This window comes from Poeciliopsis prolifica, unplaced genomic scaffold (genome assembly GCF_027474105.1).
Source record: "Poeciliopsis prolifica strain line A6 unplaced genomic scaffold, Auburn_PproV2 SCAFFOLD055, whole genome shotgun sequence".
Taxonomy (NCBI): domain Eukaryota; kingdom Metazoa; phylum Chordata; class Actinopteri; order Cyprinodontiformes; family Poeciliidae; genus Poeciliopsis; species Poeciliopsis prolifica.
This window is the reverse complement of record NW_026562430.1, coordinates 3,086,252-3,098,352: the sequence shown is the minus strand read 5'-3', so window position 1 is coordinate 3,098,352 and position 12,101 is coordinate 3,086,252. Positions and strand designations below refer to the sequence as shown.

At 42.2% G+C, this 12,101-nt stretch overlaps 2 protein-coding genes across 5 annotated transcripts in view; both read left to right on the top strand.

Moving 5' to 3' along the window:
- The window catches only part of cpo (carboxypeptidase O), a 29,130-nt gene extending 26,142 nt beyond the window's left edge, over positions 1–2,988 (top strand). For all 3 annotated transcript variants that reach the window (XM_055059701.1, XM_055059699.1, XM_055059700.1), the window contains 6 exons: positions 31–135; positions 289–405; positions 679–769; positions 851–1,053; positions 2,406–2,490; positions 2,564–2,988. In XM_055059701.1, coding sequence (XP_054915676.1) covers positions 31–135; positions 289–405; positions 679–769; positions 851–1,053; positions 2,406–2,490; positions 2,564–2,817 — 855 coding nt within the window. In that variant the 3' untranslated portion in view covers positions 2,818–2,988. The remainder of the gene's footprint in view (positions 1–30; positions 136–288; positions 406–678; positions 770–850; positions 1,054–2,405; positions 2,491–2,563) is intronic.
- A 94-nt stretch (positions 2,989–3,082) lies between these two features.
- Positions 3,083–11,892, top strand: trim25l (tripartite motif containing 25, like). Of its 2 annotated transcripts, none has more exons than XM_055059697.1 (15): positions 3,083–6,435; positions 7,136–7,231; positions 7,446–7,679; positions 8,063–8,222; positions 8,630–8,662; positions 8,753–8,788; positions 8,872–8,961; positions 9,040–9,081; positions 9,161–9,214; positions 9,889–10,050; positions 10,149–10,253; positions 10,383–10,418; positions 10,498–10,566; positions 10,678–10,743; positions 11,138–11,892. In XM_055059697.1, exons 1-15 carry the CDS (start codon positions 5,815–5,817, stop codon positions 11,710–11,712), a joined length of 2,379 nt encoding a protein of 792 aa, XP_054915672.1. In that variant the 5' UTR covers positions 3,083–5,814; the 3' UTR covers positions 11,713–11,892. The 2 variants fall into 2 exon arrangements, with proteins under 2 accessions (XP_054915672.1, XP_054915671.1); XM_055059696.1 differs by having other exon boundaries at positions 9,037–9,081.
- Positions 11,893–12,101: the final 209 nt, after the last annotated feature.

Here is a 12,101-nt window from a genome sequence, read left to right as displayed (position 1 = left end):
TACTTAGAGGCATTTGAACTTGTTTTTCAGATCGGCCTGAAGACTGACGCCAAAAAGAAAGCCATCTGGATGGACTGTGGTATTCATGCCAGAGAATGGATCGCTCCGGCGTTTTGTCAGTACTTTGTCAGACAGGTAAGAGAACCGCCTGATGTACGGTTCTCCAGAGTTACTATGAACCTGGAGATGCTGTTGGTTTAAATTTGTGAGTAAATATGTGAGTTAACGTCTGCCATTTTATGCAGAATTAAACTCTTTCAATCTGTTTTCTTGTTGTTTTTTTATCAGATTCTCCAAACGTACAAAACCGACGCTAAAATGGAAGCCATGGTGACAAACATGGACTTCTACGTCACGCCGGTGCTCAACATCGACGGCTACATCTTCTCCTGGACGAACTCCTCAGTCAGTATCTTGATGGATATTCATCAAATTAAATACGGTTGATCTGCTGCAAAGCTCTCAAGCTGGACATGAGCAGGATATGAGAGGATGTGCTATTAGGAAAAGGGCACTCGAGTAAAAATGATTTGCGGTTTAATCATCGAAGAAGATGACTTCCGATGTGCCCAAAGTATAGGAGACATCAGCGGTTTAATATTTAGAAAAATGTCAAGTGGTTAATTTCTTGCGTTGCTGGATTTAGACCCAACTGACTGAACACTCTGATCCTCTCAGACCCGACTGTGGAGGAAGAACAGGTCACCGGGACCTTCAGGCGATTGCTACGGCACCGACCTCAACCGCAACTTTGATGCCAACTGGGGCAGTGAGTGTCTCATCACCGAGCGCCGCGTTGGGAAGCAGCTTGTTGGTTTGTGTCAGCAACTGATTCTGTTTTCGTTCACAGCCATCGGAGTGTCGTCTGACTGTAACTCCAACATCTACCCCGGCAGAGGGCCCATCTCAGAACCCGAGGCCCAGGCCGTGACTTACTTTGTGGGAAGCAGAAAGGAAGACTTCCTGTGTTTCCTCACCATCCACTCCTACGGCCAGCTGCTCCTGATTCCCTATGGAAACCCTGACTTCACCGCCTCCAATTACGATGAGCTGGTATTTACATCCATGCATGCTTTGCACATGCAATACTCTGTAGCTGCACAGGACCATCTGCACTAGGAGCTTGTGTTGTTGTGCACATTTTGTTTGCATTCTGTCAGGTTGCATGAGATATTAGGTCTGTGCTGATTGTGCATGAGGAAATATGTAATAAATTGGCTCTATGTAAATAAATGACATGCATTGTAACCCTCATCTGCAAACAGCAAAGCAGAACAAGCAGGAGGAAGCTGTCAGTTAGTAGCAAATGAGAGCCTGACCAGGAACCATGCAGGTAATAACCTAAAAGAGACAAGAGTTACTGTTCGCAAAAAGGGATTATGATGCTCCATGTGTTGTTCCTGGCCTCTAGCACAGAGAAGCGTTCAGGCGGTGCTGCTGTTTCTAAGGTTGGCTGAACTCAACAGAGGAGTGACTAATGAATGCTGAGTTCTCTCAGTTCTCCAAATCACCATAGAAAAGTTAATTTGTTCCAGTATTTGAATTCAAAATGTGAAACATATCAAAGAATGATGTTTCAAATGTTTATTTTTGTTCATTTTGATTAGATTTTGCACATTTCAGAGGATGATTTTGGCCAAATCCAAACACTAATTCATTTTTACAATCAGTTCTATTTCCATTTGATTTAAATTCAGTCTTGCTAAATACAAAAAATGTCAATGTATCACAAATTTAGTGAAACATTATGGCGGTTATGAATAGATTCACAAATATTTCCTCAGTAGAAGCAATCTGGAAAGTGAATCATAAACATTCTGATCTATTTTTCAGCGATTCCTTCCTGGAATTTTAAATGTCCAATTTTCTAACTTCCTGTAATGACTCGCTGTGCTGTAGGTTTCTCGTAGGTGTTTTGTGAATATTAAGACAAGTATTTTATGCCCTACTATCACAAACATTCATTAGCAATATTAGTTTTCTATTATTTGTTCAGCTCTTTACTCTAAAGATTGAAAGCTAAACCAGAAATATAAGCAAAACTAGAAATTTTGGTGATCTAGTATGAATGCACACATGATCTCAAGATGAAAACAGATCCCATATAAACAGTTGGCATTTGTCGAGGCCCACTGTGACTAAAACCGGGCCGCAGTGTTTCCTCGTTGTGTTCTCGCACTCCCCCGCCGAAGTGTTTGTGCATGGCCGGCGCTGCCGTTCTCTGGCGCCGAGCACAGCTGAGCCGAATCTCTCTGCTCATTTCGCCATAATATATGTCAGTAACAGGATGGAGTCATGAATCCAGATGAAGCTCCAGAGCGTTTCTTTGGTTGGTAAACAGATTCCTGTATGCTTTGCCTAATAAATCAATGAGAAGAGTTGTCTGAATATTCCCGATTCTTCAGATGAAGGTGGGAGAGGAAGCAGCTGAAGCCATTTGGAAAGTCCATGGGAAAAAGTACAGAGTCGGAACCTCTCCAGCTGTGTTATGTATGTATAAAGTTATTTTAGTACTTATAAATCACAGGTTTGAAGGGTTTTACCAACATAATCCTCTCTTCAGACCCCAACTCTGGTTCATCCAGAGACTGGGCCCGAATGCAGGACATCCCCCTGACTTTCACCTTCGAGCTGAGGGATAACGGCACCTACGGCTTCCAGCTCCCCCAGGATGAGATCCAGCCGACCTGCGAGGAGGCCTACAGCGGCGCCCTGCACATCATCACCTACGCCCACGACAAGACCTTTAACGGCGCCGCGGCCACCGCAGCAGCGCTCTGGACCATGCTGTTAGTGCTAGGGGTCAACCTGATGTGAGCAGAAAAGCTGACCTCACACTGTAAAATGGGTAGTTTTTATATTTAAGCAAAACCTTAAAAAGATGCTAGAAGCTTGAAGTTGTTAGGATGAAATATTGGCTAAGAAATGCATGATAAATTCAAAGTACTACAGGAAAACAAAAATTTTTACTAATAAAGATTTTACAGTGTTTCCTCTTGAATTAACAATTTCTCCCAAAAAAGCTGCAGTATGTAAGTTTCATTAAAAAATGTTGGCTTTTTTACATATTTGTTAAAACATATTATGAGATAGATAATCTGTGGAAAGACCAATCTTCTCCACTTCCTCTCTGAGCTGCTATGACTCTAGAGAAATGGACGAAAAACAACCAATCAGAGCCAGGAGTCGGGGCTTAGTGCTGTCAATCATCCTCATGTACTCACTGTTAAATGTGCTAATGGAAGAGAAACAACTTGCCTTTACAAAAAACTGTTTACTGCTGTTATTGATAGCCATGCTAACTAGACTTAGCATAACATTCTGACTGATTGGTTGGGGGAAGCGCAGTTTTTTTTTTTTTCACAGATTATCTGTCTCGTCTATCACAACATTTTTTTTATTTGTATTTTTTATAAAAATGACTTACTGCAGGTTTAAGTGATTGCTAACTCCCACCTGTAGGTGACAGTACTTCTTCTTTCTTCTCCACTGCTGCCTCAGTCTTACTTGAATTCTCATTGTAGTCTGCGACCGAAACGCCAAGTAACAAAAAGTCACATTTACTATCACACATAAATACAAATATTTCTAAACTGTTATTTTGATGGCAAAAAAATACAAAACCAAAATCCTGGAGGGCCTGATGAATGTGAAAAAATGTTCAAAACTCCCTTTTGGTTTTCTCCAGCTTCATGCTTCATGATTGTAATTTTGCCCTGAAAGCTTGATGGAGTTTACCGCTGAAGTGATGTTCGCCACTTCTCTGCTAGCACATTTCTCCCAAGTTTCTTTGTCAGAAACATAAATCAGGAAATCTGTCTCGTACAGATTTGTGTTTCCCTTCGTCCATTCTTCAGATAAAGTTTTGTTTCTCAAAATTAGGGTCATGGCATGAAAAAGAAAAAAGATAACGCTCTTCCAAGTGTAGCTATTTCTACATTAAGATGTACTAAAAATGTTCAAACATTTTAACAACCCATTCAACAGCAATAACTCTCGGTAGATTTTTACTATCTAATTTTATCAGCTTTAGAGCTTTGCTTTTCTTTCTTGAGGTTTTAAACTGCAAGAAATCCCATGTCATCACACCTCCAGCACCATGCTTTGATTCTCAAGAGAATACACAAGACAAGTTGACAGAGAAACTTATCTTGTTTCTGTCTTGCAGATGGCAAAAATTGGTTGATTTTCAGTTTGATTGACCCTTATTAGAGACTGGATGATTGCAGACTTGCTCTTTTTGGTCCTGCCTGTTGGAAAAGCTAATATGTTAATATTTCAAGTGAACAGTTTTGTCTTTGCTTCATAATATTGTTGCATCTCTGTTTTACTGTGATCTTGTTGTCATGATCATGATGCCATCTCCTTCGTCTTGTTTCCTTTAGCTGCACTGAACAATTCAAACAACAGATCTCTATTGACAGCATTCACAATTTGGTAGTAGATAAATCCAAAACCTCTTACGTACAACAACTGCAGGCCTTCTCGAGACATTTTTTCTGGTAGTGCAAAATGGAAATGTAAACACTTCACATACACTTCATTATAATTAAATTCAAAACCTGCTCTGGCAAACATTATTGTGATTAAGCAAAAGAAAGCGACCCCATTGAGGGATTTAGGATTTGATAAAGCCAAGTATTGCGTCGTACAAATAGGTTGAGTTTTCTCCCACAGGAACAGATCATTACATGGCACTTGTAGATTCTGTTTGTCATGTTTTAATTCTAAAAAATGTTTTTATGTGGAATAACAAAACAACACAGCAGTCATTACTCAAAGTTTATGATTCTGGTGTCAAAAATCACTACAAATTGTGAGGAAACATTAAATTCTAATAACATTCACACATCATTTTGCATAAATTAGGTTAATAAGGTTGATTTGTTTACAGAGTTAAATTGTACAAGTTTTGTAATAAACTATGTTTCATGGTAAAGCTTTTATTTCCAAAGATAAAAATAAATAAACCCTGTATTAGCAGGTAGCTAGTTTTCTGCTAGCTTAGTCGTGCTTCTGTTTCAAAGTGATTTGAAATGTTTGTTAGCTGTGGAATGGTGATGAAAGCACAAGGTATTAGCCTAGCCTAGCTTATGCTATCATTAGCTAGGCTAGGCTAACTAGTATTAGCCTAGCCACTGTATTCCGAGGTGGAGTTTTAGATCATTGTTGTGTTATAACCTAAGCTAGATTGAGCTAAAGGACACAACCTGACAGCCTATAGGCTATGATTATTTGTTAACTCTGATCCATCATTAGCTTACAGCAAAAAGTTAATATCAGTATCTTTGTATTTACTTTATTGGATTTTCTGAAACAATTGTGATAAAAAATTTAAAACCCAAGTAAATTAAGGGAGTGAATAGCCCTCAGTAGCCAAACCAGCATGACTGACTCATTTTACCATTCTTTAGGGAGGTACTGTGATTTTCCTTAAAGTAACTCCTCCTATACTGATTCGCTATTTGAAGATCCAAGACTTTTTTTTTTAACTCTCCCTAAATCTATCTCTACTTCACTCTTGTGACCAGGAAAGAAACCTAAACCTGAAAGTTTCTTGTAGTCCTGCATCACATGAACAGCACAATGACCAGACACTCACATTCAGCAGTTTTCTGCCAACACCCGTTTCCCCAGCTAGACTTGCCTGGTGAGTTTGGCCCCACCCATCTCTTCTTTTTGCTTTCTCTCACCTGAGACTCAACATTTTCCTCCTGAGAATCTGGGTTGCGCACAATCTTCCAGAATTTCTGGATTAATCTTGAGGACTCAGCTAAACATCTCTGGACTTTCTTTGTATTTGGCTGAATCACAATGAGTGGGAAACTGTGGACGGAGGAGCAGTTCAACTGCCCCGTGTGTCTTGATCTCCCCAATGATCCAGTCACCATACCCTGCGGACACAGCTACTGTATGGCCTGCATCAGAGACTTCTGGAGCAAGGATGACCCCAAAGGGATTTACAGCTGCCCCCAGTGCCGCCAGACCTTCTGCCCCAAGCCGCCCTTGTCCAGAAACACCATGCTGGCCGAGGCTGTGGAGCAGCTCCGCAAAGGGGCCCTCAAATCAGAAGTTCGAGACTCCATCCGAAGCGCTCGCGGGTTATCCTCTAGATCCAAGTCCAAGCTGTCCACCGGAGCTGTTCTGTGCGACATGTGCAAAGGGGAGCAGCGTGCCGCCGTGAAAAGCTGCCTGGCGTGCATGAGCTCCTTCTGCGAGTCCCACCTGAAGCCTCACCAGACCAAGAAGTCTCTTAAGCAGCATGAGCTCATCCCGCCAACCAGCAATCTGGCGGAGAAGATCTGCACCCAGCACAAGTACCTGCAGGAGTTCTTCTGTCGCCAGTGCAAGATGTTTGTTTGCTGGCTGTGCACCAGCAATCAGCACAAAGACCACGAGTGTGTGTCTACCAAGGCTGAGCGACTGGAGCGACAGGTGCGTAAAAACGATTCCTGAGGGCAACTATTCTCAAACTCTGTATTTTTCACATTTTGACAGGTTACAAGTAAAGACTTCAGGGCATTTTGTTGGGATTTTGTGAGAGACCAAGACTCTAAGCTAAAGACTCAAGTCTTCAACAACAGGTTCTCTTCCTGTATTGTCCCTTATTTAGCTTTATCAATCTTCACATCAACTCTGACCATCTTCCTTGTTCCTGCTAAAGAGAAACATCCCAACAGTACAATGCTAATGTTCTAGCATTTTGGATGTAGCCCAAAAGGTTCAGTATTGATTTCATCTTGTCGCAAACTAAAACCTGGACTTTAACTGCTTTCATTGCCATCATGATTTCCCTTCTCTTCAACATTTTGTGCAACTTTTTATTAGCTTATCTCAAGAAACACAACAAAGGTCACAATGTTAAAACTTCAAGCTATATAAATACTTTTATAAGTCATTGTGGGAGTAAAACTCCAGAATCCACCCTCCTGCGAGGCGCTTATTGTTGTACCTAACGGCTTTCTGCCTGACGTGTCCTTCTTCTGCACCTTTTGTCGGGTAATGAGTCTAAAGCCAGGCTGAATGCATTCCTAACAGCATTCCTATCCCATTACATCACTCCTCCCAGTCACTGCTGTACCTAGTTGCTTCCTTCTGCTCGTCCTGTTTCTCACGCCGTTTCATCCCTGTGCAGAAGCTGCTTTCAGACATCCAAGCAGACAACCAGCTGAAGCTGAAACACAGGGAGCAGGAGCTGAAGGATTTGAAGAAGATGATGGAAGGAGTGAAGGTTGGTAGAACTGCAAGATAAATTTAGTATCCAATGTTGAAAAGTGGTTAGTCAGAAATTGAATCCATTTAAACAACTTTTCCAATTCGTTAACTGGATAAAATTGGGAGATTGTTTGACCGTCAATTGACCATAATTCAACATTAAAATACCATGTTTTGCTGTCCGGATAAAACGAGCTAATTGGTGAGTGGGTTTCCAATCTTGGCAACAGCGTTCTGCAGACAAGGTGCACGATGAGACAGAGAACATTCTGGGCGAGCTGCTGCGCTCCGTGGAGCGTCTGCAGGACGTGGTGGAGGAGATACTGGACCAGTCCAGCCTGGAGAAGATGAACCAGGCCCAGGAGGTCGCCGACAACCTGGAGGCCGAGATCAGGGAGCGGAGGAAGAGGGACACGGAAATGAAGGACCTGGCGGACTGTGTAGACAACATCTACTACCTCCAGGTACGGATGACTCATGAAGAGTCATCTGTACCTTGTTTTTATTTAATTTTTTCAGTCAGTTACAACTTAAAACACAGAAATATTTGTTTTTCTTATTTCTATGAACAATACATCAACTTGGAATAATTTGGGAGAGGGAAAAGCAAATATATTAGAAAAATAAAAGAGGACACACACAAAAAGAAAACCATAAATAGGGTGATTAATACAACAATATTTTAAAGTAAAATGTTAACAGTAGGCTAGAGCTGATGTGACATTCTAAGTGTGATAACTTTATGTAAAAATCATAGTTTCATTTATTGTGAATTTGCTCTTAAAGTTTCCTAACATGAGAGAAAACATTTCCATTAGTGTTGATAAAGCCGTTTACTTATCCTCAGACTTGCGACACCATGAGCAGTCCCCTTGACTGCGGCGACCTGCCCGCCGTGCACGTCAATCACAATGCGACCTTTGAACCCGTTCTAGAAGTAGTGCTGGCCCTCAGGGACCGAGTGGAGGATCTGTGCAATCAGGAGCTGGGGAAGATCAACAAGCAAGGTCTGTCTAAAGAAACTCCACAAAAATATTTTTCTCCAATTTCTACAGAAAATACCTTTGTAGACTTGAAATAAGACGAAACTAACTTACAATTTACTTTTCAGCAATATATATGAACTTGTTTTAATTTTAAAAATCCTTAACATTCCATATTATTTCACTTATAATGTGGAAAAAATGTTTAGTTGTAAAAGAAATAATCTAGCAGTGCAATAAGTGTTTTTTATACCAATATTAAAGAAACCAAGCTGATAATTCTTGCTGAAAATTTACTTGTAAGTTAGTTTTGTCTTTTTTTTAAGTGCTCTAGAAACTGGACCAAACATACTAGGTAAGATTTTATGTTTTTGCAGTGCAGGTTTGGACATTTCTTTCAAGTCATAACCGTTTCATCTGATCTCTTTCAGTCAATGAAACCAAACTGTTCACTTTGGGAAACTGTAAGTACCGAGCGCTGTCCTTTTTGCCATCACAGAACATTTTTAGCTTTTTTAACCCAATAATGACGGTTTCTGTTTTTTTTTTTCCAGCCAGCCGTTTGGGAGGGAAAAACGTTTTTCGTGATTGTGAGTTTTCTTCTGAATTCTAATGAACATTTCAGAAAGTATTTTCATAAACCTGACGGGTGTTTTTTTTCTCTTCTTTCTAGTGTTTTCCGGTCTGAGTAAAAGCAACAACAACCGTACCCCGACTTCAAGCATTTCACTGGATGTCCGAAGTGCAGACCGACAAGGACTAGGTACGCCACGCTTTTAAGAACTTTAATTTGAAAGGATTTCAGTCATACATGGCGGTGAGTGGTTTTTATCTCTAGCAGCACTCAGAGGTCCCAACGTAAGGAGCAGGGACGCACCTCGAGGTGAGATTTTTAAAAAGATTGCTTTTGAATTTCGTGCAGTCAGCAGAAACACATAAGCATGTTTTCAAAATGGTTGCAGACAGAGGAAACACAAACTCGCCCAGACGAAGACGAGAGGAGAGAGAGAGAGAGGGTAAGCGGGCGTCTTTTTGGGGTTTAAAAATCTCCTCGCTTCCTGCTGGAGGTCATGACATGCTGAAATGGAACTGAAATTATTAATACATGCAAAGAATGGCCTAGTCCAAACCTGTATCTCTTTTTTATGTTAAATTGACTTCTTTTATTAGCTTTACATAATGTTATAATCTTATTCCCTCATCAAAAACATACCTGGAGTGTTTTCCATCCCTTCCCACAATGCCTCCATTTAGCTCCTTCAGACTAGCCAGCAGCAATTAGCAAACACCTGGTCCAACTGAGCATCTGCTGAGCTCATTATACAAGCTACTTCTCAGTTCAACGCTGTTAAAAATGTTTCAGAAAGACTAGAAGCTTCTTAAAGACACAGAGGCCCAATTTCAAGGTATTAAGCTACAAAGTCAGATTTCTTTTAAGTCGTATATTAAATAGATATAAATATATAAAGGATTTTTATTGCAAATGAAGGTAACAGTCAGTTGATTTGCACTGTGTAAATTATGCTCATAGAGCTTCAGCGAGAAACATCTTTTCACATTTTTATTAAAATATATACATATTTTCTTCCCCTTCAAACTTCTTCACTACTTTCTGTCTTTCAAATATAAGCCTAACAGCAACAATTAAAAGTTCAAAGCCGTGGAAATATTCATATCTCCATCCCAACAGAGCGGGAGTCTAATCCCAGCCCCACACCCAGCCGCAGAGGGGGCCAGTCTCTCTGGAGCAGGTCTAGTCAAAACCCGGTCGCCCCTCCTGCAGCTACGACTCCTACTCCAATCCCAGCCACTCCCATTCCCACTCCAGCTCCAGCTCCAGCTTCATCCACTGGTATAATCACATTGTTGCATTTTGTCGCCACCATGTGGCGGAATGTGAGTACTGCAGCATTTATGAAAAAGTAAGTAAACGTTCCTCCTTGTATGCAGCGTTCAGCAGGATGGCGTCGATCAGCAGTCTGTTTCGCTCACACCGACGAGGCGCCAACCAGGCCACACCGGTTAATAACACCGCAGCTGCAGGAGGAAACCTGGGTAAGACCCAAACGCTTCCTCCATCAGTGTTTGATCAATCTGCTCATTTCAGGAAGCAAAACAGTAAAAAGTTTGGTTAACGCTGAACACCAGGGAGAAGTTTTAATTTTTAATTCTTTGGTCCAACAGGCGGGATGGCGGATCTGTTAGAAACACCAACAGAGAGTAAGATGGCTGCTCTTCATTCCTGATAAACGTCTCGTAGTTTAGAGAAACGGTTTAATCGTGGCTTCTCATTGGACAGTTAACCCAGGTCTGTTCTTGGACACGCCTCTACCTAACGCCATGACTCAAGCTCCAGCTTTTCCTGCATGTGAGCCAACACTGTCACCTCTTTATAACAAATATGTCTGACATTATACGTTGCAACAATAACTAAACCATAAGATCTGCTCATTCAATGACATACTGCCAATTTTTCCAGTGAGAGAAATCAACCTTGACAGCATCCAGGCACCAGAACCAAGATCCAGAGAGGAGTTTCTCCAGTGTGAGTGAAAGAAGTGGAACTACATTTTGTTTAAAGGGGCAGTATTATGTAAAATCTTCTTTTTTGAGCTTTACATCATCAAAACCAGAGCTGGAGTTTCCCTTGTTTCCTTCATACACGTTTGATAAATCCGTTAATCTCCATGGAAACTATTCAGCTGTGCAAAATTCCTGGTTGTATCTCGCCCCACCTTTGAGACACAGCTCCTTCAGACTAGCCAGCAGCAATTAGCAGACAGTGGGGGTCTAATATCTTCTCAGTGAAACACTGGTTAATAGAGGACCCATGTTGTGACGACTTCCTGAAGGCGGAAAGAGCAGAAGTTGCTTAAAGAGACAGGCCCAGTTTCATATTTGATATTTAAAGCATTTTTATAACAACTGTTCTCTTCTAGATTCTGTGATCCTGACCCTTGACCCTAACACAGCTCACAAGCGCCTGGTACTCTCCGAAGGCAACACCAAGGCTACCCTGCAGGGTCCGACGCAGCCGTACGCCGACACACCCCAGCGCTTCGACGGCTGGACCCAGGTGATGTGCCAGAGCCCGCTGCAGGCCCAGCGCTGCTACTGGGAGGTGGAGTGGAGGGGGCGTGGCTCCTCAGTGGGCGTGGCCTACGCCTCGCTGAGCAGGAAGGGCAACGACGCCCGGTCTGGCCTCGGCTACAACGCCCAGTCCTGGACGCTGGAGCTGTCCGACACCTGCTGCTCGGCGATGCACGCCAACGAGAAGAGGGACATCCCCGTCACCTACTCGCCCCGCCTGGGCGTCTACGCCGATCTGTCGGCGGGGATGCTGGCATTCTACAGCGTGGCGGATAACATGATGCACCTCCACAGCTTCAGGGCTAACTTCACCCAGCCGATTTATGCGACGTTCGGAGTGGGGAGCGGGGTCGGGGTGGGTCTGGACTTCGCCCTGGGGCAGTTCTCATCCAGCTGTGACAGCATTAAGATCTGTCCACTGTGAGGCGGCGGGTCGGAGCGCTGAACGATTAAACCGAGGTAAAGCTATCGAGAGTCTGGTTGTAAGGATTCAAATCCCCATCCCCTTCATTTTTTTCTTTCAAATTTAATGTATGGATCAACACAAATTGGTGCAAAATTTAAAAGTTTAACTCAAATTTTACCAATAAAAATCTAAAAAGAGTGGAATGCATTTGTATTCAGTCCCTTGGAGTCAGCTGAAGTCATTTGGGGTGCGTCTCTACCAGCTTTGGACATCAACACTGGATGGAGAGGGTCTGTGAAGAAGCTTGGCCACAGATTCTCAACTGTACTTTGACTAGGCCATTATTTTTGAGATGCTGATCAGCTGCTATCAGTTGTAAAAACAAACACTTTTAACACCTTCCTTTA